Source organism: Pocillopora verrucosa, chromosome 14 (assembly GCF_036669915.1).
Source record: "Pocillopora verrucosa isolate sample1 chromosome 14, ASM3666991v2, whole genome shotgun sequence".
Taxonomy (NCBI): domain Eukaryota; kingdom Metazoa; phylum Cnidaria; class Anthozoa; order Scleractinia; family Pocilloporidae; genus Pocillopora; species Pocillopora verrucosa.
Genome location: NC_089325.1, coordinates 8,086,054 through 8,112,757, shown reverse-complemented (window position 1 = coordinate 8,112,757; position 26,704 = coordinate 8,086,054). Strand labels below are relative to the sequence as shown.

The 26,704-nt window shown below is 37.3% G+C and overlaps 3 protein-coding genes and 1 long non-coding RNA gene across 5 annotated transcripts; 1 reads left to right on the top strand and 3 right to left on the bottom strand.

Annotated features, from left to right (window-relative positions):
• Positions 1-507: 507 nt before the first annotated feature.
• Positions 508-2,757, top strand: LOC136278130 (uncharacterized). 2 transcript variants are annotated; one of them, XR_010716213.1, is made up of 4 exons: positions 508-567; positions 692-755; positions 1,201-1,387; positions 2,146-2,757. It is a non-coding gene; the product is annotated as an uncharacterized lncRNA (long non-coding RNA). The 2 variants fall into 2 exon arrangements; XR_010716212.1 differs by lacking the exon at positions 508-567 and having other exon boundaries at positions 620-755.
• LOC131776580 (transmembrane 9 superfamily member 3-like) lies at positions 1,644-10,917 on the bottom strand. The gene is made up of 15 exons (XM_059092789.2): positions 10,733-10,917; positions 9,217-9,412; positions 8,614-8,718; positions 8,460-8,477; positions 7,902-8,062; positions 7,596-7,673; positions 7,375-7,506; positions 6,930-7,096; positions 6,667-6,761; positions 6,437-6,567; positions 5,780-5,919; positions 5,327-5,395; positions 4,511-4,741; positions 4,005-4,081; positions 1,644-3,900 (listed from the first exon to the last, which is right to left on the bottom strand). Exons 1-15 carry the CDS (start codon positions 10,814-10,816, stop codon positions 3,833-3,835), a joined length of 1,752 nt encoding a protein of 583 aa, XP_058948772.1. The 5' UTR covers positions 10,817-10,917; the 3' UTR covers positions 1,644-3,832.
• A 760-nt stretch (positions 10,918-11,677) lies between these two features.
• On the bottom strand, positions 11,678-17,673 carry LOC131776504 (p21-activated protein kinase-interacting protein 1-like). Its single transcript, XM_059092701.2, has 12 exons — positions 17,567-17,673; positions 17,377-17,483; positions 16,827-16,879; positions 15,901-16,021; positions 15,252-15,326; positions 14,729-14,781; positions 14,531-14,613; positions 14,134-14,196; positions 13,923-14,020; positions 13,159-13,273; positions 12,883-13,081; positions 11,678-12,575 (listed from the first exon to the last, which is right to left on the bottom strand). The coding sequence occupies exons 1-12, from the start codon at positions 17,654-17,656 to the stop codon at positions 12,382-12,384; spliced, it is 1,251 nt and encodes a 416-aa protein (XP_058948684.2). The 5' UTR covers positions 17,657-17,673; the 3' UTR covers positions 11,678-12,381.
• Positions 17,674-18,310: 637 nt separating this feature from the next.
• On the bottom strand, positions 18,311-24,590 carry LOC131776471 (paired box protein Pax-6-like). Its single transcript, XM_059092655.2, has 5 exons — positions 24,433-24,590; positions 24,273-24,354; positions 20,204-20,845; positions 19,343-19,848; positions 18,311-18,903 (listed from the first exon to the last, which is right to left on the bottom strand). The coding sequence occupies exons 2-5, from the start codon at positions 24,283-24,285 to the stop codon at positions 18,616-18,618; spliced, it is 1,449 nt and encodes a 482-aa protein (XP_058948638.1). The 5' UTR covers positions 24,286-24,354; positions 24,433-24,590; the 3' UTR covers positions 18,311-18,615.
• Between the last annotated feature and the right edge of the window lie 2,114 nt (positions 24,591-26,704).

The window sequence follows — 26,704 nt, the reverse complement described above, 5'->3', positions numbered from 1 at the left end:
AGTTGAAATTTAAATAGTGTTTAATTACGATTTTATAAAAACATTGAATGTCCTTGTGTTGTGTGCTACCATCAATTATGATGACAAAAAATGCCTTAGAAAGCAATTTTGAATTACGACTTCTGAAGAAAATACTGCTTTTTCAAAACAGATATTTTCTTAAAATTTCGCCATTGCTCTTTTTTGTTCTGTTACATCCTAGGATGATAGCAGTAAGGGCTGTGTACAGCCACAGTTTAGATGTTTACACTTCATCAATGATTAATGTCATGATCGCAAGGTTTCTCGAAACATTTTTATCATTCTCATTTATTTACTTAAAAGTATTTCTATTTTTCCTAACTTTTGCGGAGATGCGCAAAGGTTTGATATTGTATATCCGTGCTAGAGAAAGATTTTTGCTCATAAATGTTATTAGTGTTGATTGTCTCGACCTCCCTGGGGCAAAAATATATATTCACCAATAAAATTACGAGGGGCATCGGCTGGTGGCGTTAATTTGACTGACAACTGGCGAGAAACTCATCTTATATTGATCAAGCCGCTCTCCCTTTGTATTTCTTCTGGGTGAGTCCTTTTTAAATATTATTTTTTAAATAAAAATTCATATTCTGTTTCGAGCTCAAGACTGCAAGATGGACTTGCGCTGGAGGTACCATACAGTAATGATTACCATGGAATCGTCTTTCAGGCGGGGCTTCCTTAGCGTTACAAGCTAACGATCATTCACCAGGCCGCCATTTTCGTTCACCAAGGTAATTTCTTTCGCTCCCCAGCCTTCCTGTACTTTAAAAATCCGAGGTGCCAACCAAGTTTTTTAAGAAGAAATACCTAGCGTTCGTTAGCTAAAATTGCGCTCGCACATCAGTCTAGCCGAAAAACTTTTTGTCAGCATAGCGGGCGAGAATGTCACCTGTGAGAGGTTTACCGGAAGAAGGAAAGAAGGGAGCTGGGTTGGAATCCACTTGCGCATGTCCCTATGAATTGGTCAGGCAGCTCAGGAGGGTACGAAGTTATCAAAGGAGCGTACTGTTTTAGCCGAATTAATAATTACTGCAAGCCTAGGCCATTTTCGTTTGAGGCAAATTAAAGAACGGCCAACATCCTCAATTTTAAAATTTACGAAAGATATATTTAAAATCGTTTCGAGTGTTTTCATCCCAACAATTAATGCTTTATTTCTTGATTTATTATTAAAAGGCGACCGCAGGAAATTTTCAAGAGGCTTTTACGCTACGGGAATACCTCCATGTCTACAACTCCCTCCAAAGCTGGCACGCAGGTTCTATGGGTCATCATAAAGTTTTTAGATAACATGACATTAAGCAAACAGGCCGTTGCGCTCAGGCCCACTCTCACATTACGATGGTTGTTGACAACGAGAAAGGTAAACAAACTCCAATCACCTAATAAGCCGAGTAAACTCGTTATCCCGCGCTTTTGCTTGTCTCGCATACATAGTCTGAAATATAATTGGCTCATGGTGTGAGCGACTTCAATGAAACTTAATAGTACAGCTGTAGAAAGAAACTTGCCATAAGGAAATAGATAATTTTGTTTCGGCAGCGCAAGCAACTTGAAGAATGAAGTTGTAGTTCTTCCTTGGGAGCTATGGCGACTCATTACAAAAATCCATGCACAACTGCATTTAAAACATTTTAATTAAGTTTAGTTAAGTAATCAAACTTTCTTGGAAAGACTTTAAAATCTCTCTTAAGTCGACAAAGGAATAAGTTCACCCTCTCATGTAAAGCGAGTTCTCTATATTCATTACAGGTTAATTCAGCCTGAGTCTCACTTATTATATTTCATATTAAAAAAAAAAAAATTATCGCACTTCATAGGCGTACACTTTGGCAGAAAGACCTTTCACTTACATGGAAATACACTCATCGGTCGGTAGTGACTTTGCATTATAGAAAATTAAACGCGATTAAGAGAACAGGACCACCCTTAGGAGGACAAGGGACGAGGTGACATCTTGAAGGTGGAGAGTAAGAAATTCCTAGGGAGGAGGGGGGAGGTATCCCTTAACGGGAAAAAAAAACATGGCGATGGTCGTCACATTCAGTAGTCTAGTTCACAATTTTAACAGATAACCAATACTAATGTAAGACCCTAATACTTATTTTTTTTCTGTTCTAGACGGAAACAAGGTTAAGTGCCACAATAAATATTTAACACATTTATGAAGTAAGTACCTATTGATGACGGGCCAATAACTATAATGAGCTCGAGATACTTTGTTTAATCGAATAGTTTAGTATATTGATCTCTTTCCAATATTCCTCGGAAAAATATACATATCAGTTCTTCAAAGGGTCAGCTGATGAAGTCTAGATTCTCAAAAAGCTAATTTTGTTGGAAAATCTCTTCTGAATATAGCCAAATTCACAGCTAAGAACACGTGGAATCGTTACCTGTTTTCTGACCCTGTTACAGTATATAAACAAACTGGACAGTGATTTCAGTCACCTTTAGCTTGGTAACTTTTTAAGACGCGAGCGTAATTTGTTTAGAGGGAACAAATGTCGCTTCAATTGGAACCTTGATGCTCCAGTGACAAGAGATTTCACTACCAACAAACTAACAGGCTGAGATAAAAGAGGAAATAATTATATTACCTGTACCTACATTTTGTGAATGAATTTCTTCCTCTAACATTTAAACTGAATAACACACAAAGAAACGAACAGTTTACAAGCACTGCTATAAACTTACCACAGAAAGTTCAATAACTCTACTTTTTTTTTTTTACAAAGAAATAATTTGAATACCGAAAAGCCATGCCATTACTGCACTTCTGGATATGACAGGCCAAGCGCTGCGCTCCACTCTCTCTGTCCTGTATTATCGTAGCGCTACCAACAACTTTGTGAGTTGCACAACTAATAGTCGTGTAAGACACCTTTTAAATTAATTTGCTATCACGACCGTTTCGACGAGTACTCTCAAAGACGCGAAAGCATTCCAATTCTTGCTAACAAATCAGAGATCATCATCTGGTCGAGTCAGTTTGTCGCTTGGATGACAGCCAATCCCTTTTTGTGTTATTTACCATTAAAGATAGTTTCAGTAAAAGCTCCCTCGCTCATTACCCTAGAATACTGCACAATGCCTCTTAGACCGTTTCACACTTGGAACATAACAGCTAAAAAGAATATTGCGTTACCACGTCCACATTGGTAAGATTATCACTTGAGTCGTTATGTACCAGGTATCAATGCTATGTGACCCTAGTCTGGCGCTAGTGGATTCCCCGACGAGCTATACGAGCAAACCTTCCTTAAGCATTCGAATCGTTAGGGGAACAAGGTTACTATATCTAAGTCTATCTTAAAATGCACCAATAAAAAAAAAACCTATCAGTCCCAACAAAAGGATTTACCAAGCCAAATGGGTGAATTTCGCTGCTTCTTCTCATGTTTAAATTTTAGGACACTGATAGGTTGATTTTCCCTTCTGTTGAATTATTACAGGTTTCTAGTATTCTTCTGTTATCTTCACTACCCACAACCAACTGCGCCGGCACCCTTAAAACCTTAAACCACTAGTAAATCAAAGTCATCCTGTTCCGAGAATGTCTGCTTAGGGAAGGTTTGAAGATATCATTCAATTTGTAGGAAATGTCTTGCACTAGTTCAAGTTGAACAATTCAAAGAATACGCCATTTTAAAGGAAATCTGAGAACGGGGCGATAGTGTTTCCTCGCTCGACGCGTTTCAACATACGCACGAAACTCTTTTATACCTATAAATACAAAGATTATCGTTCGGTATTGTTTTAAAAACAGCCATCGGACCAAAAGCGACATTTCTGACAAGTTTTCTCGTCAGTCTATTTTTACCGTAGAATAAATCTTCTTGACGAAGGCACTTGCCCCGGCATACCCAAATGTACCTGTTGAACACAAGGAAAATTGTATTTACCAGAGGTAATAAACATGTAACTTCTCCTAACAATATCAAGACATTTTAGTGAAAGCAATCATGAACAGTGCTTACCGCACATAATCCCGAGACCGAGACTGAAGAGAGCCATGTAACCAAAGTAAAACGTTGTCTGGAATAAGCCGTACATTCTGAAAATCACGACAAAAGCAGGATTACTTCACACTGTTATCATATGTAGAACGAACTTTGTTGCAAGTGTGTTGAATGTTCCTGAACAAGCGATACATGTATATGTATGTCTTTTCTTTAATCTGATTGCCTGAGTTTTTTCGCTCTCAAGCTTTTCCAGGTAGACTGGCAGTACCCCGTATCATATCACCATTAAATTACCGACACTTTTTGAATGAAGTAGCAAAGCGCTGTTATCGTCAGTGTCACTGTACTTTCCAGAGTTAAATCTTTTCCTCGAAACATTCTTCGAGCGTCTTCACACTCTAATCTCGAGCTTCGAATCGCGACTGCCCACCCACATTTGTGCGACATAAGATGGTTTTCTCGAGTATGCAAATGAGGAGATGAGAACAAAATTAAAAGACACACAACAACTGGTAGCTTACTTGGTCTTGAAAAAGAAGTAATAGAACGAGTAAAGGTAGACATAACCAGCTGTGGAGGCAGCTGACAAAAACGCTGTCCACTGCCATCTGTAATCTTCAGCGTTTAGAAGGAAATAGGTGCACACAATAGTAACGCACACTGTTACAATGGCAAGGATCACAAACACCAGGAACATAAATCCAAACACGTAGTAAATCTTGTATGCCCAGAAAGACGTAAATATGAAGTACCTACAGGTAAAAACGCACGAGAGATTCATTACATGCGAAAGAAGCCAAAATAACACCAGTCAAGTTGGCAATGCAGTTCCTGATGTCTATTAGAGTTTAAAGCCTACACATCTCCTTTTCTCTATGAGAGTCAACCCTTTCATTCCAAAGACTAACATCTAGTTTCTTCTGGCAGTATCAACTCTGGTCATGAGAGTGGAGGAAATGATCACCAACTCTTGATGACTTTGAACAAATTTCTCTAGTTAGTATCATAAAAATGAATGGAGAACTTTATAGAGAATATACATAACGAGGTTTATCTGTAAAAGGATTTAAACTAATCCTTTTGGTCCAGAGATTTTGGGTTCCAGAGCTATCACGATTTCTGTAGCATGAGGCGGCAAGGAGTAGTGCTTCTCCCACAAGGAAGGGAAGTCAGCCTATCTCAGGTTACTAGGATGGTCAAGAGAAACTTGTTTGACATGCTCATGAAAGCAACACATTGATCCTGGCCAAGGCTTCGGCCTGGACTTTTTCATAAAGCGTCAGAAATACATGTATTTATCTATGTGTGACATCTAAAGTGCAAGCTCAGTGACTTACATTTCTATGAATATTGATCCAAATGGTAGAACTCCTCCAAGAATTATGATTACTAGGGGCTCCATGAACCTACAAGATACCAAAAAGAAACAAGAAATACATTCACTTTTTCGTTCTTTCAAGGTGATTCATTCGGTACATAAAAACCTTCTTCTTGATAAGACACTAACTTCTTAAGACTAACGTTAAATCTGGCAATCAGTTGGGACTGGTTAGGGTTAGTTCCTTGATCTTGGAGGTGATGTGAACCATTCAGTGACATTGTGTAATTATAACATGATTTGCGATTATAAGAGTATTTCGAATGAAAAAACGTCCTTGGTAGCATCAAATGCCTCTTCAAAAATGTGAATTCCAAAACTTAAGTGATTATGGGCAGATAATGAGGGTATGTTTAACCCTCCAATATGGACAGTGTTGAGGGTGATTTTCTAAGGTTTACTCTTGTCTCACCATTTCTTCTCTGGTATAGGTCTGGGAACTGTGTTCACTCTACAAGGAACATTTGGAGCACCATACAAATTTCTTCCCAATACAGTTCCCACTAAGGTTAATGGCAGGATCACAAAGATGACAATGCTTGTCACAGCAACCTACAAATCACAAACCAACAAGACCTCAACAACTAAAAACATAAACATCGATTATTGATTGTTATTTGTCTATTAGTTCTTTTGACTGACAGCTTGAAATAGGCTAATGACAGAGCATCTAAAAGACTTTCACTCCCAGTGTAGAGTAAATGGTTTATAGATTTCACATTAACAAATTAAAAAGTTTAAACAAGGTTGGTATTCTTGTTTGGGTAAGGGATTCAAATAGTATCAGCTGATGATATACAACATGTAATGTTCCATCTTCCTTTACAAGTATGAGTTCATTTCACAGTACCAGTTTAACATGTTTTAAAATAAACATTGTGCTAAGCCTGTTCAAAACTAAGTAAATAAATACATGGAATGAAATGAAAAATAAAATCGAAATTAAAAAAAAAAACCTGTTTCCTTTTTAAGTGGGTAATTTTACAATGCTGTTATTTGCTTGAAATCCTTTTGCAAAAATTTGTTGTTTACATCACTAATACTTCCTGGTGAAACTTTAATAACTCACCATTGTGGCAAATGGGATGGCTCTAGATGCATGATAATATATGGCAATGAAATTGATCATAAAAGCTGTTCCGCAAACCAGGAGAGGAAACAACACTGCACTCAGCACCATTTGTTTTATCCATTGTCTCCCTGTGGTAAAACAGTGTATGTTCATGTAACTTCACTTATATCACCAAAAGCCTAACAGTGATTCTGAAATGGGTGAAATATCTAACAAGTCATACAGACCTCCTTGCCTGGCATAAAGACTGCCGCCCATAAATCCGTTGACAGGGGCTGTTGCTGCATACACAAATATTGTAGTGCTAAGAATGGATCCACGCCTAGGAAGCACACAAGTTACAAAATAAAATCTTATAATTGTGTATACTGTAAAAAAGAAAACTTGAAAACATGCAAAAAGTTTCCAAATCACAAGGCGTAGGTGAGTGTTTTTGAGTGTTCTCTCAACATCCCAACATCAAAAGTGGGTTACTATAAAAATGGCTTACGTGGTGTACAGGTCTCCCATGATAGTGAACATGATAACACAGGCAGCAACACTAGATAGGTGATATCCTGTGCCAATCAAGCTGGTGAACATCACTCTATGTGATGCAGGCCTGAACACATCTCCATGAACCTGCTTCCATCCATATTCATCTCCAAGGTCTCTCTCCTGGACAGCCACAAGAACATGTAATTAGGTGTTAAGTATTAAGGTTGCAGCTATATTTGAGCCAAATAGCCCACCCAGCTGGAGCTTATTCCAGTTTCCTTATGAAGAGACAAGGAGTATTACCACTCCCCTCTGAATGGGATACCAGTCCATGCCAAGATTATCCCCCACCATGTCATTAAGTTTACCAGACATTTGGTATGGCTTCTAACCTACTCGGTTCTCCCAAAAAACTTTGCAAAAGGCCATAACATTACCAATGAGAATGACAATCTTACCATGTCATCAAGATCATCATCTTTGCTGTATCTTGCATAATCTTTTCTCAGAGTTCTCATCAGAATCATGGAGACAAGACCCACCAGGAAAATAACCATCATGAAGGAATTGAAGATTGAAAACCAGTGGATCTAAAACATACGGAGATTTAACCATAGGCAAAACTATTTTAAATGACCATAAGGTGTTGTAGTAATTTAAACTTTGCAAGGAATCTTACCCTGTGCTGGAAGAAACTAGGATCAAGGTATTTTTCATATCTCTTCTCAAAAGTTGTCTTGGATTCTGTCCACTTAACCTACAAAACAACAAAACACTACGATTTAATATAATGTATGTAAAATAAATATCATGAGGCAGCTCTCATTGTTGGAAGCCATATAGTTTTAGCAATTTTCTTTTTCCATTTCACTCTCAAACCAACATCTCCACAGTGTGATGACTTTCAACTACATTAGTTTAACAACAGTGTTATCTCTAAGTTTAGTTTACAGTCACTATAGCTGAATTCATTTAAGTTATTTACCTCATAAGTGAAGCTTAGTTTTGAATTGGGAACAAGTTTTGCTTTGGATTCACTTGTTAAGCTCACATCTACAATCTGGTCACCATTGTAGGCAATATCAAGCTTCTTGTGTGTCCAGATATAGAACTCATCCTTACTTTCACCAATTTCACCAACGATTCCTGAAGAGAGTTGAAGCAAGTGATAGTATGTCATATGCATATAATGAATATGCATTGTCATTCTGTAAAAATCTATATGGACAAAAACTTATAAATTGAGCTGAGAATTCTTTGACATTTGTTTTCTGTGTGAGTATATTTCTGGCTGATTTTGTACTTTGACAAGGCAAATTTATAATTTAGCTACTGTATTTTGGTGACCTTTTCCAGCAAAGGCAATAAAGCCACCATCTTCTGTTGAAAAATTGTTTGTTTGATTTGTTCTAACCAAGTTACAGTGTAACAAATTTAAGACATTCTTGGTTGACTAAGGCTATAATTGACCATTTATGAAAACTATCAACATCTACTCCTGGAAAATCTCTTAGAGAAAGTGAAACAAAACTACAACACTTACCCCAAATTGGCAAATCATCTGCAAGAAAATATATAAAGAATGAAGAATTATTTGGAGTCCTGTAAAGTTCCTTTTAGACACAGCTTACGAGCATATGTCATATGTGAACACTGCGAATAAATGCAAGACTAAGTATCATGATACAAGAACCTACCTATATACATTTGATACCAATAATGATTCTTTACAGCATAAACTAATGCATCATGATTTTCCTGACTCAGATCCATAGTACAGTACTCTAAAGGTGGTACATTAACTAGAAGTGAAATAAATAACACAGGTATAAAATAGGGTTGATACACTGTACATATATTTACAATGTACAAGTGAAGTTGGAAGCAATGGGATGAAAGAGTAAGTTATTTTCAACTTTTCTTTTTATTAATATATAAATTATATAATTTTTTGGTTTCAGTAGCATTAAGAATCGTTAACATTGGTTTGAACAAAGCACAAATAACTGATCAAAATGATTTAAATGTTTTCCAATAGTTTGAAGTGTTTGTATTTGGTCATGAAATATCATCAAAGCCGGTCAAAAAGAAAACACAAATCAGACTGGTTTGAAATCTTTTTTTCCTCAAATGTTTCACTCCACAACACACGCACATATTGTTCAACATCCTACATACGTAGCTTTGACCAGGAAACATGCATGCACACATTCTATTTTCATTCATTTTACAGCAATCCCAATTCCAAATCATGACCAGGCAAGGATTCTAATAAAAACTAAATAACTCCAAAACTATACCTTTAAAAGAAATATCAATTCCACTGAAATCAAGTTCAACTCCTTGAATTGCTTCGCCCAGTGTCTCATGGTAATGACTGATGTCCTTCTTGGTTCCTTTACAAAATGGAAGTGAGAAATATGTGTATGTTTCCTGCCTGTTGTGATAGGGGCCAACTGTGTTCATCCAAAGCACTACCTCCTCACCATCCTCATACTACAATTGAAAGACAAAGAATATTAATGCATTGTTATTAATTGCATATTAAAGCAAGTCTTGTGTATATCAGTACTGTTGTGCATGGCAGTCTCCATCTATTTATCTATACCACATCAGAAATATATATCAGTGCAGCCGCACATCATTATTCAAAGCAAAAAGTCATTCATATATAAATGAACACCATTTTCAATAACCAATTTGAGGCAATAGTTTAGTTCACAAGCTAAGTAAATATGCTGTAAAAATCTTAGAGGACTATTTTTTAAGACCAGACCCACATGAGCTTTAACTGAAATACACTGTGAAAAAATCCCCATTAGAGATGGTTCATGCAGGGCCATAAAAACCTTGACAGCCCTACCCGGCTTTTAAGAGACAAAATAGAAGAAGAAAGAGGAAGTGAAGTACTCATGTAGGAAAATGCTTATTGCCTGAGTCAGGTCAGGCTGGAGGGAAAAAAATTTCTGGCCATGAGTCATAACCTAAGTTCAAAACTTAGTACAGAAGAGTCTTGATATCATGACCTGGTACCAAACAATTTCCCATGCAGCCCTACCACCCAGTCAATAAGCACAAAATCTTACATAGTATGCTCCTAATTCTTGTAACCAAGTAACAAAAAATTGTCCGGATTGAGGAAAGGAAACCTTGGAAGCTATGCTTTGCATTCCTCTCTCTTATTTAGGTGAAGTAAAGTAAACTCGCGACAAGACAAGAGATCATCTGTTCAGTCACACCATTAAGTTAACAGGTACGCTTGGATAAGATTTCAAAGCTTCGTCAAAACCTTCACGAATTATGGAGAAATCTTAAAAGCCCTAGTTTGCGTAATAATTACAACAGTTCAAAAGACGACAACAAATGAAGACCGACACTGACATATAACAAGGGGAAGATCACACAACCATTACCGTAAACAAACAATGTTCCAGCAATATTTAATGCACTCTACAGGTCAGATTTCGTAAAATGGATGTTAAACATTGCAACAAGGTTTTTCCTTCACATCGTGGTGCTAGAGTGACTTGTTTCCAACGTAACAGCAATGAATGCAACGTATATCTGGACACGATCTCATATGCTGATGTGTCAATTTCTCATAAATTTAATTCGTTCATAAGCGATCGCATATTCCCACAGAGGAAGATAAGATCGATCACATCAACAAAAAGAAAATTTTCCATCCACGATAATTTTAAACTTTACGAAGTAGCTCAGTGATACTTTAAATGAACATAATAGAGAAGATACGATTAACTGCGGTGGAACATAAAGGAAAAGATCAAGACTTAAACGTAAACAATATTGACGTACTTTATGGGTATGTTCATCCCCCGTGATAGCCTCCAAGCTCAAAAGAACAAGCAGAAATAACAGATGATTCCTCCTGGATGCCATATTTCTCAAAGGCAGCTACATAAAGGACGAGATGGCCTATGATTCACCTGATAGTAACCGGATTCTACCCCAAATATCTGTAATGGCGGACGCCAGCGAATAGCGGCTACCAAAAAGAGTCTGGGTACGAACGCCACGTCAAGGACCACGGAACCGAAGAACTCTGGGAAAAGTTTTTGAGGGAAAGACAAGATTAGTAGGGCCAGAAAGCAAGCGAGTAGTTGCGAGACAAAAAAAATAAAATAAAATAAAATAAATAAATAAAAATAAAACTGACCTCAATGCTGTTTACCGGTAAGTTAAGGTTCCGGTAAAGGAAAGAGAAACGTTAAGGCCACCCCGATTGCACGGCATTTTAAAGCTCTCGCTGTGCCCGCGCTCTGGACACCATACAGAGCTGACTGGACTCTGACACTTAGTAAGAGTTTAGAAAAAACAAGAATTATTGCTACAACTTAATACCCGACAGAGGACGCAAATAACTTGTGATAGGCAAGAATTGCAAAAATAGCCAAGAATTGCAACTTTTAATAGGCAAGAACTGCAACAGCACCTCATTCAGTGCAGAAAAGCAAAAAAGTGGGAGGACGAATTTTCGCCTCCCTTAGCACCTGCCAAGCGCTTTCCTTAGCTATGTCACTCGTCCCCTCAACCAAGACTCTTGAACAGGCTTTGAGAAATACCTAATAATCTGCGATCTTGATGGGATTAAAAAAAAAGTCAAAGAAAAGGGGAAAGAGAGAAAGATAATAAATAACATTTCTCCGTAAAATAATTTTCAGCCCAAAGCTAAAACGTAAATCAACAATTACTGTCTCTGTGTTAAGTTCATAGTATCTCATACCACACAACGCATGGGAAAACTGGTTTATTCATAGTCTTTATACAATAAAGAGCGGAAAACTATTTCTCGTAAGAACCACGAAGTGTCTAGAGATGTCAATCGCTTCTTCTCATTCTTTCCGCGGTTAACAAACCCCCTTACCGATTATGCCATCATGCGAATAATCTCCTTCGCTACGCACGCTAGTTCATTCGTATTTATCACGAGGCTAAAATTGTCATGGAGCAGATCTCCATTTTAATAATTCACTGCTTGGTGTAGATTTACCACCGAGGCATTTCTTTGAGTGATGGACGGAAAATACTGATCGTATCTGGCCAGGCCATTAATTTAAGCGCAACTCTTCTTGCCACTCTTCTTGGCGGCTGTCTGCCTTTTCACATATAAGGTTTGAATTAACCATACGGGATTTCAGATTTTCCACCTTTTAGAGTGATCTTTACACCTCATGGTTAGAGAGCACACGGAGTAGATTTTAACCAAACTTAATCGTACTTTTTCGATTAGCTGAGCATCAAGGTCTTTTCAGCTCAAGACAGACTAATCCTCGATAACAGGAACACAGACAACTGAGCCAGGGCAGCAGTGCAGTGAGATGCACATAGGGCGAACCCATAGCGCGCATGTTTCCTCGCTCGTAGAAGTGTTTGACCACGACCTTTTACTGAATCCTTTTACTGAGTGTATCAATATAAAGTAAATCCCACGCTTTTCTTTGACTTCATTCGTCTTCCCCACTAGAATTACTACCATCGCTTTGTCCGTTTTCAGTTCCTTCCACCATTTCAGTTTCATCTTTAGTTTTTTCATTGGTGCCGCTAAATCCCTCTGTCGTTTTAAGACCGGAATCGCCTCGTTTCTTAGCGGACCTTCTCCTCTTCTTTGTTCTGTTCTTTTTCTTTTTGGGCTCGTCAGCTAAAGAGAAACGAAACAGGTAGCTGTAAATTTCTAAAATAACAAGAACAATAACAACGTTCTCTATTTTTCATTCTCAAAATAGAAGCTACAGCTAGTCTGGCCCGCAGATAGCTGGTGCTAATCTAGGCAAGGACTGTCTTAGAAATCTTGTAAGGTTTCCTAAGAAAATCCTAAATACTTTATTCAAAAACATGTTTTTATTCTCAGCTATCGTCTTAGTCAATCAAAAAAAAAAAATGAAGCAGCGATGAGTTATTTTAAAAACCTCAATGCTTGCATATGATTTGCCATGGAACCGAAATACCTGAAACACTTGTGGTTCTTCTTTCATTCTTTCCTTTTTCCTTTTTCTTCTTCACTTTTGTAGGTTGCTCGGACTCCACAGCTTTTGTCTCCAGCTCAGATTTTGCCGCAGCAGGTACCGATCGCCTGCCCACGACCGTTAGACATGTTGGTCTTCCAGGTACTTGATACCTCGCTACAAGCTTAGCATCTTCTTCAAACTTCACATATGGATAGAAAAACAAGTCAGTTGGAGATAGAGATTTCAAGACTCACTCGAAAGAAGGTAAATTCTTACGTTTTCAGGGTTGAAAGCCCAGCCTCTTAAATCTCCATCGGATGACGTCGAAAACAAAACCAAACGCCCAGTTTCCTCTTTCAGCAAATCGTCTGTCATGCAGAGATCTTTTATCCTAGAAAGACATGCCAATTTAAAGTTACTACATTCATACCGCTACCACTGGCGCTGCAGTAACTCGATTTAAACCTTCGATGAGCAAGATGCGATTAGCAATTCTCCCATCAAGGGTGCATATCTTTTCTTAGACACAATTTAAGGGGAATTTGGCACTATATCAAGCTCGCAACCAATTTAAATTCTTGTCAACTGGACAGTGGATTAGGACTTAAACTCGCGTTAAATAAAGAATCACATATTTAAGTGGGTATCTGGGTTCATGAAAGGAATGTAATGTATGCAGCAAGTCAAAAAGGGTATTCTTTGAAGAAGGCAATATAAACAAAATTGAATTTCACGTTACCACAAGAGATCTATGCCATATTCTCCTTACAATTTACAAGACCAGTAAACAGAATGATGAACAAAATTTAGGAAATGGACACTGCATTGATGAAGCATCAAATTCTTTCCATTTCAGCACATACATGTAGAAGTGAATGTTAATTGACAATTAAGATTAGCTCTCATGTCTTTGGGGTAAAAGGATTATGAAACTCAAGGCTCAAAAGCCGGAAAACAGACAACCTGTAAGACAATATTGTCTTGGTCTACCTGACTGCATTTCTTACATGTACTTTCTATGGGTAATTTAAGTTCTTCACCTGCTTTCATGTCCTTTCACTGTCTGAAGACACACTTCCTTTTCAATATCCAATATTCTTATTCCTTCAAATTCTCCACCTGCAGCCAGGATATTTTCCTAAGATGGTTAAAAATAACAGAAATGTTTTTCTACTGCACAGTACAGTGTAGTTCTTTAAGATCAAATAATCTAACTGCCATATCAAACACTACAAAGTATTGTTCTCTTACCGAGAGAAACTCCAAAGCCAACACATATCTGGAGAACTCCATTGTAAAAGATAAGGCAGCTGTCTAAATATGATAAAAATAAAGAATGATGTTAAAATTTTTTTTGAATGAGAATGGAACATAGAAAAAAAAAAAAAGATATTTAAACTGGAGCTAGTTTCTAATTTTTTGGTAAGATATTATACCAATTGAATTTTGGGGAAAGTTATTGGGAAGCTAGGCCAAATAATAGAATAAAATTGAGGCAATTCAACATTAAATAAGTCTAGTGGATTGATCACTGCTGCCTTTGCCACATTTCAAAATTCAAAAGCTTCATTCCATGTCTGAATGTATGTGCATGCTTGCTGCCTTTTGAATGAGCCATAAAGTATACTTAGAGTCTGAGTAAACTTACTGCAAGTTTGTAAACAACTACTTTTGTTCCAATAGCAACAGCATAGCTGTCTCCTGCAGGGGACCACTTAACCTGTAAGGCAGCTGGAGTCCCAGGGAACAAACAAATAAATAAATGAAAGTTTGTACACCCAAAATAACTGACAGGGTAAGGGAAAGCAGGGCTCTAACAAAAGATTAATAATATGTAATAGCATACCTTCTTTGATATTGGTGACATAGGCTGATTTTCCAGTCACAAGATTCCATGTTCTGTTTGAAAAAAATGTTATTTGCTTAATAAAAAGTACCTTTAGTAAAGGTGAAATGCCTCAAAAGAAATTGAAGCTCTATGCATAATGTGGCAAAAACTGTGCAGGGTGGTTTAATTATTAGCAGAATGTAGTATGCAATATTTCAGTTTAAATGAACTGAGCAGTCTCATCAAAACATTGGCTATAAGGTTGTTTTCCAATTGAAATTCAGATTTAAATGAAATCAGTGGCATCCAAGGAATATCATATCAATTTTGTTTATCTTCATAGTAAAGGTTCCTTGACTCTTTATTGGAAAAGCATTAGTTGAAATAAAGAGATAAAAGGAAAGATTGTTTGGAGATACCAGAACTTTACCAAGGCCTTGTAATGACTTACTTGAGAGTTATAAGTATACTTAGAAAGTTGTCTTGATGCAATTTGTAAGTCAAATAAAGTGATAATATCTGTTTTACTTTAATACAATACCTTAATGTTTTGTCTTTAGAAACAGAGAGAGCCAGTCTTCCAGAGGGATGTACAGAAACTGAATTTACATGGCCCCTGGGAAAAGTATAAATTTTTTCCATTAAATCATTGCTTTACAGACAATTGTACCATGATTAGTTACAGAGCTATCATGATTAATGAAGGTGAATTAAGCCCTTTTGTTTTAAATTTTGAAGGTAATAAAATATATGGAGGATCAATTTTCACTTCTCCTTCACTAGGTCAAAGTTTCTGTAAAAATCCTTGTACTGTAAATTTGAAGTTTAAGACTTTGACTGCTCATTAGTAAAGGTTTGGACAAGAAACAGAACAAGAAAGATTACAAATTTTGGAGCCCAGTCACTGAAAATAGCTGACATTGGTTGCTACATCTAGTTCATATTAACTCAGTGCTAAAGCATTGGTCTACACAATGTGAAGGCCTGGACTTCAGTTCATCATATATTTATTCAGGTCTTCAGAAAAGGTTAGAAATGAACTGTTTCCTTTGACTTAAGAACTTTTTTAACATTTATTACACAATTTAACACTTATCAATAATCATTTACACAATTTAGAATTATCTTGGCCTTACACCAAGTACAGTAGAGACTAAATGTAGGTGGAAACAACTTTGAGAAACATTTACCTGTGACCTTTTAATGTTTTAAGGCATTCCCATGTACGACATTCCCAAACACAAATTGTATTGTCCTCACTAGCACTTAGCATATGAGTACTGTTATGAAATGTCAAACATGTTATTGTGCCTATGATAAACAAAAGGAGTATTAAGAATAAACAAACCAAATAGTTATGTGCATGTATCATTCTTTCTTTATGAGCTTTGTTCCATTGGAGGATAACAAAACAAGTACATGAAACTAACCAATACTTATGACTTAGTGAAAATATGAAAATGACCAAGGTGGTGGGGGAAAATGCAACAGCTGAGGCCATTGACAGTGGGAATAGGATTGTCTGGAGAGAAGAATTTGCAATATTGCAACTGTTAATGAATTAGCAAGCAAATGCAAGATTTTGCCTCTTTTTTGCCTTAAGAATCAAAGGAATATCCTAGCAAGTTGTAGAAATGTATTAATGACATATATTAAACAGCATTCCCTTTAAAACATTACATACAAAAGGCTTTCTAAAGTTTGCTTTGGCATTATAATTCTACACACTAACATCAAGTGACTTCACAGAAAGAAGGCATGTTTACTTTTATACATTACACAGGATTGTCAGAAAGGTTTTGAGTGACCAGACTGTGATATAGAATACATGGCATTAAGGGTTCAATGCCACTCCCCAGGAGTAACTGATGCATCTCTCAGAGTAGATAGTGAAATGTGCCAATTGCCACCTTATTTTTACAACCCTGATCATAAAATGAATTCCATTCAGTAGCTACAGTTGACTGAAGGAATTGAACTGTATTACAACAAAATTTTCAATAGGGGGCAGTCCACTTTTGCTACGACACCATACAAAAACCTTGAAGATCATGATTTAACTAGGAGCTAGCAATTTTTTAAAACCTTTAAAATGCTTTCAATCATTTCTACATACCCTCATGCTGCATTAAGGCACCAAGCTCTTTGTGATCCTTAAGATTGTATAATCTAAGTCAGAGTAAAAAGAGGTGGAACACTTGTTTACCATTTTGTTTTAATTTTACTCATAATTTTTAAGTCTAGTAATTACAATGACGTAATTTAAACAATATAATGTAAGCACATGGTGCAATTTGAAGGAAAATTATGCAACGTATGAAAACTTTTATAAACTTGAGAGGCTTGTGTAGGTAGTGAGTTTTCAAAAAAATGGCCTTGGCCTCACAGGCTGATTTTCTATATTAGACTTGATTTTCTATACGGTAACAAAGTTGTTCATCTTTCCTTAATATTATCTTGGTAAGTATGGTGTACCAGGTATTGTTATTCCATTGTTGACCTGTAGGGTGAAGAGCTGTTTCTCCTCTTGGGTGCTACACCATGGAAAAGAGCATGAGGAACAAAGAGGTCTTGGAACCTACCTCTGATCAGCAGTCTACTTCAAGCGCTTGTTCTGATCTTTTCTCCCTCTTAACATTTGAAAATTAATTATGGTATTAACTCACCTTATCGTTTCATCTGAGCTTCCAGTCGCGAGAAACTGGCCATTGTTAGCGGCACATTTGATACAGCCCGCATGCTCTTTCTCCGCGAAGATCGGTTTTAGTCTATACTGCTCGACGATGAACACAAAAATAATTCAATTGTTATTTAAGAAATCTTCTCTCTGTGGAATTCTAAGCATGTGAAAGTTACCTCAAGCTCTTCCTCTCCATCGACAACGTCAAATCCGACCAAAACTTGTTCATAGGTTCCAACTACGACTTCCATCTGTTGTCCCGCCATGATGGATTAAGGACTCGCTCCCAGGTTACCATCGGCCTCACCTTCGAGTGAGAGATGGAGGGTAAAGCAACAGCAGGCAAAATAGGCTATGGTGAAGGTGTCCATACGAAATGATTGGCCACAACAGTAGACTTTGAAGGCAGGAGAATGTTGGTTTAGGGAAATTTCGACCTAGGGGGTAGTTGATAGATCATGAACAGTCTCCTCTATAATTTTTTGTAAATTTTGCGCCACTGATCAACCTGTTACACTTTAATTTTCTTTGTGATTTTGCATGAAACTCGAAATTGGAGGAATCAAGCAAGAGGTAGCAAGAATTTACCTATCATTTGCCCATTTGCGTTTTCAGTTGTTAGAGGCACCAATATCCATATCATTATCCGCATATGATCCGACGACAGGCTGTATGTTGTTGTTGAGTCAGTGTGCTGATATCCCACAGAATGGAAACGGTGGCCTCACCGAATTCGATTGAAACACCCTTTACAACAATTTTATATATCTTATGACAAATTAAAGCGCCAAAGAACAGTTTTATGGCAAGGCGTCCATGATCTTGACACTATTCGCGGCTCCGCGAAACGCTGCTGCTCGAAGGAAATTAATAACGTACACTTCAAAAGACGTGTGAAAATTTTCATAGTTTTTATTCCCTTTATTTCTGTACAAGAATCACAAACACTAGTCTAGGATAAATTGGCGTCACTCTTTGAAAATCTCATAAGCGAAATTTTCAATGGAATTTCGTAATCATACTTGGAATGAAATGCTTTATTTTTCGTCCTGGTATTTACATTAATCTGATATCGCAAACCTAATGCATCATCAGGCTGTCCATAAAATCGCAAAACCAAACGCACACATTTTCTCTAATATTACCATAGAAACCTGAAAAACCCCTGGAAGCTATTTACAAAATAGGACCACCATTCTATTTCATTTTTAACAAAAAGTCAAGCTCAAACTCGCGAGCAAGTGCAGTCCTTGGGTGAACAAGATCTCACAGCATTTTCACCTCCTAATATGGAAGTTGACGATGAACTTATTCGGTCAGCGTTCGGTGACAGAAGGCTCAGAGAGTTCATCGGCGGACTGTAAGGACCAGGTATCATGGTACACTGTTGATCAGCCATGTCACATTCTGTGCACATAGGGTAACATCCACCCAACAGTGAATGACGTATGTGCGGTAAGCTATTAATTTTCTGATGACGACGCCATTTGGCTCGACGATTGGAGAACCAGACCTGAAAAGCAACAAGCAAAATATCTTGTGAGTGGCAGAGTTACTGAGTAGTTGCTTGTGCATTTAAGTCAAATGCAGAACGAAATGAATAGCTTCATTAGAAAGTTCTGCATATTGGCAGAGCGTTCCAATGTGATTCTCTTGTACAGTTTGCAATCTGTCAGATAATCTGAAAAATATTTTGGACAGTTAGACTTTCCCCTAAAACTCCCATGAGTGAGCAAAGCAGAATTTATCCTTACAATATTAATACTATTTTAAACAGAAAAGTGATGAGAATAGAGAAAAAATTCAGACTAGGGGATTATTCGTAGATCCAATACCAAGTCCTCCGAATTATCATTATAAAAATTGTATGACAGACAATAAGAAGAATTACTAATGAGATCTAAAGAGAAAAAGGACAGTTACAGTTATGTTTTAAAAGGATTCAGTCTAACCTGTACACGGGCTTCCGACATTTCAATCTTATTTGCAAGCTCCTCTCTCGTAGCTACGTCTGGGTAATGCGACTTTTCAAATTCCTTCTCAAGCATCTCCAGTTGTTCGGGAGAAAATGTTGTCCTGTTTCTTCGTATTTTTCTTTTCTGGTTTGCTTGGGAATCGTTTTCATCTTTGCCACTTTCACTTCCACTGTTGTAGCAGGTATTTTCTGAATTGTTATTGAAATTTTTGCTCTCTGTTTCAGGGGTGTCGTTTTCGTTGTCTTTGTTGTTGTAGTTGTTGTTGTTGTTGTTGTTGATGTTTTTGCTGTTAAAAGTGTTGTCATCAAGGAAGCTGGTCTCTTGGATGTTAGTTTCAAACTCATCCAGGTCGTCTTCATGATCATTCTCAATGTCAGTTCGGTGAAGAATTGGTTTATCTCTTTCTGTTTTAACGACCTCTCTTTCTTTGGTAGCATACTGCGACTCACGTTGCTCCTCGTCATTTTCCTCTTTCAGCCTCACTGAAAATTCGTCAAAGCACAAGAAACAGTAAAGTTAGTGTGGAAATTCTGATGGATTCTCTAGGCAGTTGGTTTAGTTTCTTTTCGTAATTTTCGGGAAAAATTTGAACGAGGTGACGTTTTCTGATCGCGGGCTCAAGCTCAACGCAACTGGTTTGAATGCACACGCAACCATTGGGTAGTTCATGCAATTGAAGATCTAGATGTGAGTTATGTTTTTTTTTTGGGGGGGGGGGGGGGAAGAGAAGAAGGAGTTGTTTTACACCTTCGTTTAGTTGCGAATATACATCAACATCTTATTAATTATATTTTTGTCTCATATAGCCTGATTCGTGCAAACACACTTTTAAATTACCTTCGCTGTGCTCCTGGTGACTGTTGCTACTCTCTGACGGTGCCATGAGTGACATCCCAGGGGCAGGTTCCATGCCCCGTCTCTCGTACTCATGATGTGAAAAATCTTCATGCTGAGGCAAAGCGTGACAAGACCACGGAACACTCGGGTCACAAATGGATGACCATGGATGGAAGCCATATATACTTGCCAAATGTTGTCTTTCACGCTCAATCATTGCGTACTGTGCAGCCCTTTCTGCAGCTTTGTTTCTCAGGATGCGATTGATGGAACTGACGCTTGGAGTGTTTTCCCGATCACAGACACCCTCTTCGACAAGGCGATCCCGAATTTCCCACGCAAAAATGGTGGGATTTTGTTGCTTGTACTGAACAATCTTGCTTACGACCGGAGGAGTAGCGACCTTTGGTTTGCTTCCTCCAATTGATCCTGGACGAATGGAACCTGTCTCATAGAATCTGCCCAAGATTTTGCTGACACAGCCATGAGAAACCAACAGACGGCGAGAAATCTCGCACGGTCGCACCCCACAGGCTGCAAGTTGCACGATACGGTGACGAATGTAATCTGGGAGAGGTCGACCGTTTACAAAGGGTCCTCCAAGCTGATTAATCCCTCCATGACTTTGAAAAAGAAAAGGCGCTGCCGAAGAAAAATTTATAAAGAGAACAAAGATAAGGTTTTGATTTGTCAAATTTCTAACTAAGAGAGACTTAAGTTTTTTTTACCTTCTTGCCTTTTTTTCTGAACATATGAAATTTGAAGAGATGGACATTACACGTTATTAGATTTTTAAAGTGGCAAAATTGCCTATTTCGTCCTTTTCTGTGGCTGTCAAAAAACATTCCTAGTGGGAATGGTGACGAATTAGCGGCTAGTTTTGGCGGGAAATCTACGGGATGTAAGCGTCGAGTTGTGACGTGACCTTTCATCATCACAACATTGCTATACAGATGCAGATAATGGCAGTCAAAGGTTTAGCTGTTGTGGACGAGAAAATCTTCTTTTAAGCTATTGCTTCGCAGAAATGGATAAAAGAGAAATTAGGGAGGTTTGTATACGTTTTTCAAGCATATTTGTGCTCGTTAACCGTGACGAAGGAATGGTTAACCAAGGAAATACATTCACAACGTGGCTACCAATGTTGTTTTGATAAACTTTTGAAGTATTTTTCGGTGACTCCTCTTTCCAGAGGACTTCTTGAAGAGTAGCCATGTTATCTAAACTGAAGACGAGGAGAGGTGGACCAAAATGGAAACGAAAGACAGCCAGAGATTTGGAAAAATTATCATTGTCAATAGAGCGAAGTTAATAATCCACGAGTCCCAAGTACAATTTACCAGTGCTGTCACGTAACTCGTCTTTAGATTTTTGTCACGTAATGGAGTACAAAAAAGTTGAAGTGCTGGTAAGTAAACGATATCTACAAATGTAAATATTTCTTTGTCTTTTATTTTAATGTGTAAGCCCACCGAAAAAACTATTGCAAAACTGCTTATGGCCAAAAGGTTATTAACTCATGCCTACTTATGCAAACATACGTTTCACATATGTTTGGAAAATGTTTGGAAATGTGTTCCTACGAAGCAGTATAAAGAAAACTCGTCTTGAATAATTCAAATAAGGAGAAAAATGGTAAAATATTAATTAACAGGTCTGGTAAAAAAACAATGCTCATTGAATAAATATTAGGGAATACTAAGTAGAGAATAACAAACCAAGTAAATACCTTAATTATGAAGAAATAAATAGTTTTTAAAAAGAATTGACGAGAGGGAAAGCTTCACATTCCCAGGAATTGCACATTCAGGCTGTACTCTGTGACTGCTATACGAAATAACATTAAAGTGAATATCTCACCATGGCTGGTTGGTCGTTACTGAGAATGATACCTTCAATATTTCACCTGTTCATTAGAGGCCTTTCTAACTTTTAATTTTATCTGATTAACGCCAACTCAGCTTTTTACCAATCAAGTAAGAGAGGAAAAAGATAGGATCAGTATTTGGCAATATTTAGAGACACACGATCGTTAGTTTCTCGCTGTTCTTTTTTTTTTCTCTTTTAATCTGTTTAAGACTCACCATGGCGATGAAAAATTTTGAGATACTTGCATATTACTCGAGGACTGATGTAAAACGTACATGCCTTTCATTTCTTCATTAATAATATAATTTTTCTAGCCACATTAGTTTCGCGGATTATTTATTGGATTAAAAACATCCCGGTATTGCCGTAAGCATGCTAACCAAAAGTGTCAATCACCGAACACTGTCATTAAAAAAAGAAAAAAAATGGTCAGAGAGACTTTTTAGTGCATTATGGTTTGAAATAGTAATGCAAGATGTAAGGTGACCAATGTTTGCTGAACTCGTTAAAATGAATAAGAATGAGTGTAAATGAGTTTCTGATTCACCAATTCCTGTCTTATATACCTCAGGCTTCGCGAGCACAATTCAGATTTTTTTAATTAAAAACCATGAAATTAACACTACTTGTGTTGTTATGATGAGCCTTTCACGTGACAGAATTGAGAGAAGAAAAAGTTTATTTTAAAACTGGAATCCTCTTGCAAACGCTTCTGCGATGAAAAATTTAAACGACCTAATAGTTTTTTAATTTACTTATGAATTCAAAATGTCTTTCGTAACTTCCTTTATTCCTTTTCCGAAGCTTTAGCACGTCCTAATGAGAATCTAGACCGTGTTGAGGTAAATTGCTTTTCGTTTAACATTTATTTTCTCTCGCAGTGGTCAGTTAATTAGTTTTCTCAACAATTAAGAAACCGTAAATCATCTTTGATGGCCCGTGCTTAATTAAACACACAAATGGGGTAATAACAACAAGGAGCAATATACAAACATTCTAACGTCGCGCCAAAATCTATCCTGCATACAGGCAATTTTCAACGCCATACTATGGTGCCTGAGGGAGTGAAGAGGATTTTAATATTTCATATCGCTGAGGGGGCTGCGAATTTTACAAGAGAAAGGATGTCTTTAAATCTGATTTTTATTATTATTATAATGTAAGTAGTACAATACCTTAAGTTGAACGTTTCACTTTTCGTGCAAGTGCACTGCAGTTATTAAAGGAAGGTCAGCCCGTCCGTATGTAATTGAACAGTTGTTTCTTTCTAAATTTTTATCGCTGCTACGATCTCATGCTTAGTGAAGATGCCTCTTACTGCGAAAGCTTAATGAGAAATTTTTAAATGCGTAGAAAGATACTGTTATGACTGTTTGCTATAACCTTGATGTATGTTAAGTAGTTCATAGTTTTTTTTCGTCGCGACCGTCCCGTTTAAATCAATGTTCCGGAGAAAGCTTTTGATCTGTATCCTTTTCGTTGTCGCATAGAAACGTCGTCTTTCAGTAAGAATCCATTCACCAAAGATTGAATTACAATGAAAGATTTAAACAAAATACGTTTATTTAACCATACACAGGTATTGAAAAGGGAGAATGCTTCTATTGAAAAGGCGTGACGGCGTATGTATCGAGACTGAACCTGCTTTTCCGCAAGCGGGCAGTGTAAAAGACTTGTACAAACAACGTACAGAATCTTCCACGGAGAAAGAAATGTGGGAGAATTTGAAATGCTCATTTTCAAATTGCTGTTATGTGTACGGATATTTATGTTTGCCAGACAATGCGTTAGTTTTGAGACCACGCTGGGGGCAACAAAAGTCGAAGAAGCGTTTGTGTACAAAACACGAGGACTTGGAAGAAAAGATTAAAATTTCCCTTCGCTCGAGCTTAGCTTGTTTAACGGAGGAAACTAGTTGAAACACGCTTTGAGAATGTAGGGAAATATAACAGATATTTCTCTTACACGTATATTAGTAACACAGCTCAAGTTAGCTGCATAGCCTCGTTCAATTTTTGCTTCTAATTTTAAAGTTGCTTGGTGCTTACCTCACTAGTAAATTGACTCACAATATCAGACTAGAAAAGACAACCACGGGTTCACCTTGGCTTGTAACTTTAAATACAAAGAGATGGAAGCTTGAAGGTAGAGTGAAAATGAGACCTTGGAGTTGCTTATAAAGTGCACAATATGTACCTACCGAGATGTGCCATTTCCTTCGCGATAAGGCTTCTTTTTCTCGTCCTTGTTTTGACTTTCGAGACGTTAAATCGTAGAGCAGCCTAAAACAGTTAAGTGTTTGGTAGTTTAGCACATTTGTGTTTTAAACAAATTGCGTTGTTCGATCTGGAGTTTGATACCTTGTGGTCAGAAGTTTCAACAGTAATTATCCTGCGGTCAAGTTTTCTTTCGAATGTGAGTTGATGCTTGCTCGCACCGAGTGATCACCCTTCAATGAGTGTTTAACTTCTCTTGTTCACTCAGAATTTATACCCATTTAAATCTTTTTAAAATCAAATTAAATCAGCAGCATTTTTTTCTCTCAGCACCACAGCTGTGTGTTTAGGTTATTAATAGAGTCACATTGCAAATCAAGACTAAGCAATGGGGCCAAGTGGAGAGAGAATACAACAAATCTTGCGCGAACCGCAGCGCTCTTCTTTGTGGAACGTTTCACATGGGATTCTAGCATGCAGTTGCCATCTGTCGTTTATGGCTAATAGAATACTAAATAGTCAACAGATGGTGGCTAAATTGTTCAACCCACGTGAGGCCCTAGGTAGGTCTGCCTTAATCTAATTACCCCTCCTGCACCAATTTCTGATACACCCCTAAATTTCGCACCCCCTATTCGACTGTTTTGCCTCATACTGTCACCTTGTTCATGAATCGTGCTCCTTAGGACAGTCTTAGTCACAGCTTGCTGTACAATCGATTGTTGTTAGCGTTTGTAGTATGAGACGTGTGATTCGGCTTACTGCACTTGATCGAAATGTACCATTTTCTGGATGATGTATTGAATATAAACAGCACCTTTACTCCTTTATTGTTGGCACAAAAGATTTAGGCGTTTTATGTAATTTTCTATATTAACTTTTCTTTGATGGAAGAAATACTATCATCTGCTACAGATTTTCGTTTTCCACGCCAGATCAAAGAGCAAAAGATCAAAACAGTCAATCATTTGGGTTTAGGCAGCCCATCACCTTAATTTATTATGCACGACGATAAGAAGGACATGGTTTGTGAAAGTGAAAGGGAAAAATTGCATACTTCGGCTCAATGTAGAAAGTAAAGAATAACAGTTTGATGTACCGACTCAAAGCCATGTAATTAATTTTATGAAAGTTCGAATAGATCCTTTCAAATCCCCTTAACACTCGTTACAGTCTAATAAAGAGATGGGCCAAATGTTAACTCAATTTTGTTTGTGCAAATCAATTGGATACAATATATAGTGCCATTTTTTTCTAACCACAATAATAATATTTCTGTTTTATACGTTGTACTTTTATTCAACAGTGTGTTTTAGGCGAACCCCGCTTAAACAAATAATAATCTGATCCAAAAGATTCAATCATATTAAAAAAGCAGTTTATTTCTAAGTATGATGACACTGAAAAAGACATCATTTCTACATGACAAATGCGTCAGAAGCATATCTCTTTTCTCATCTTTATGATAAAGAAAAAGAAAAAAGCTTTTCGAAATTTGCTGGGTGGAAATATGATTATTTGCTTGACTTCCTCAGGCGAGTATGAAACATTCGATTCGCGGAGGATTTCTCATTAAAATGCCAAATGATCGTATACATCTAGAAATTAATTTTTTTCGTGTTATATTGCATTGTTTGCTTTACAGACCGCAGTGAAATCTCAAAATTGTTACTCAACCCCGAAATTCTTAAAAATCCTTTGTTTAGTCCCCTTGCCACTATGGTAAATTATCTGATTGGTACATAAAAAGTAATTAACTACTGTTAATCTGTTTATCAGGCGACAATTCCTTCTCAGCGCAGCACGTATCCGTCAAGAAAAATTACCGATTCATCTGTCCTTCACAAATTAAAATCTTCCTTCTGATCGACCCTTGATTTCATTCGCATTGGTAAAAGTCACCCTCGGCCCTCACCGGCCGGAAATTGCTCCCTTTTTTCAGTTTTCCACCCATCAACGCAATATTTTGTACGTCGGTAAACGGATGAATAAAAGTTTAATTTTGAGTACAACATTGTCAAAACAGAATTGTTCTCGAGAAATTAAAGTCGGCGAAATATTTCATTGACCTGTAATAGCTACGTTCACAAATGCCAAATAGGAAAATTTCTCTAATGTGAATCGTGTCGTGTTTCAAATGTATCACGTAAGTCAGTCCATTTCCGTTAGCGGACACAAACTAGACCGGTTTGTTATTTTTTTGTTTTTACATCACGTTTTCCTTAATCAGCACTTGATACATTTTCGTATTGAAAAGCACATCCCCAAAACGTTGCTCTTTCCTGTTTTGCAAGTTTACCGCTGCACGAAAGTTTGCTTATCAAAGTATATTCTATTATCTTGACTTGTGCTATCTGTCACAGGTTGATTGAGACTTTAGAAGCTGTTATCTTTGGATGTTGTGATGATTTGAAGG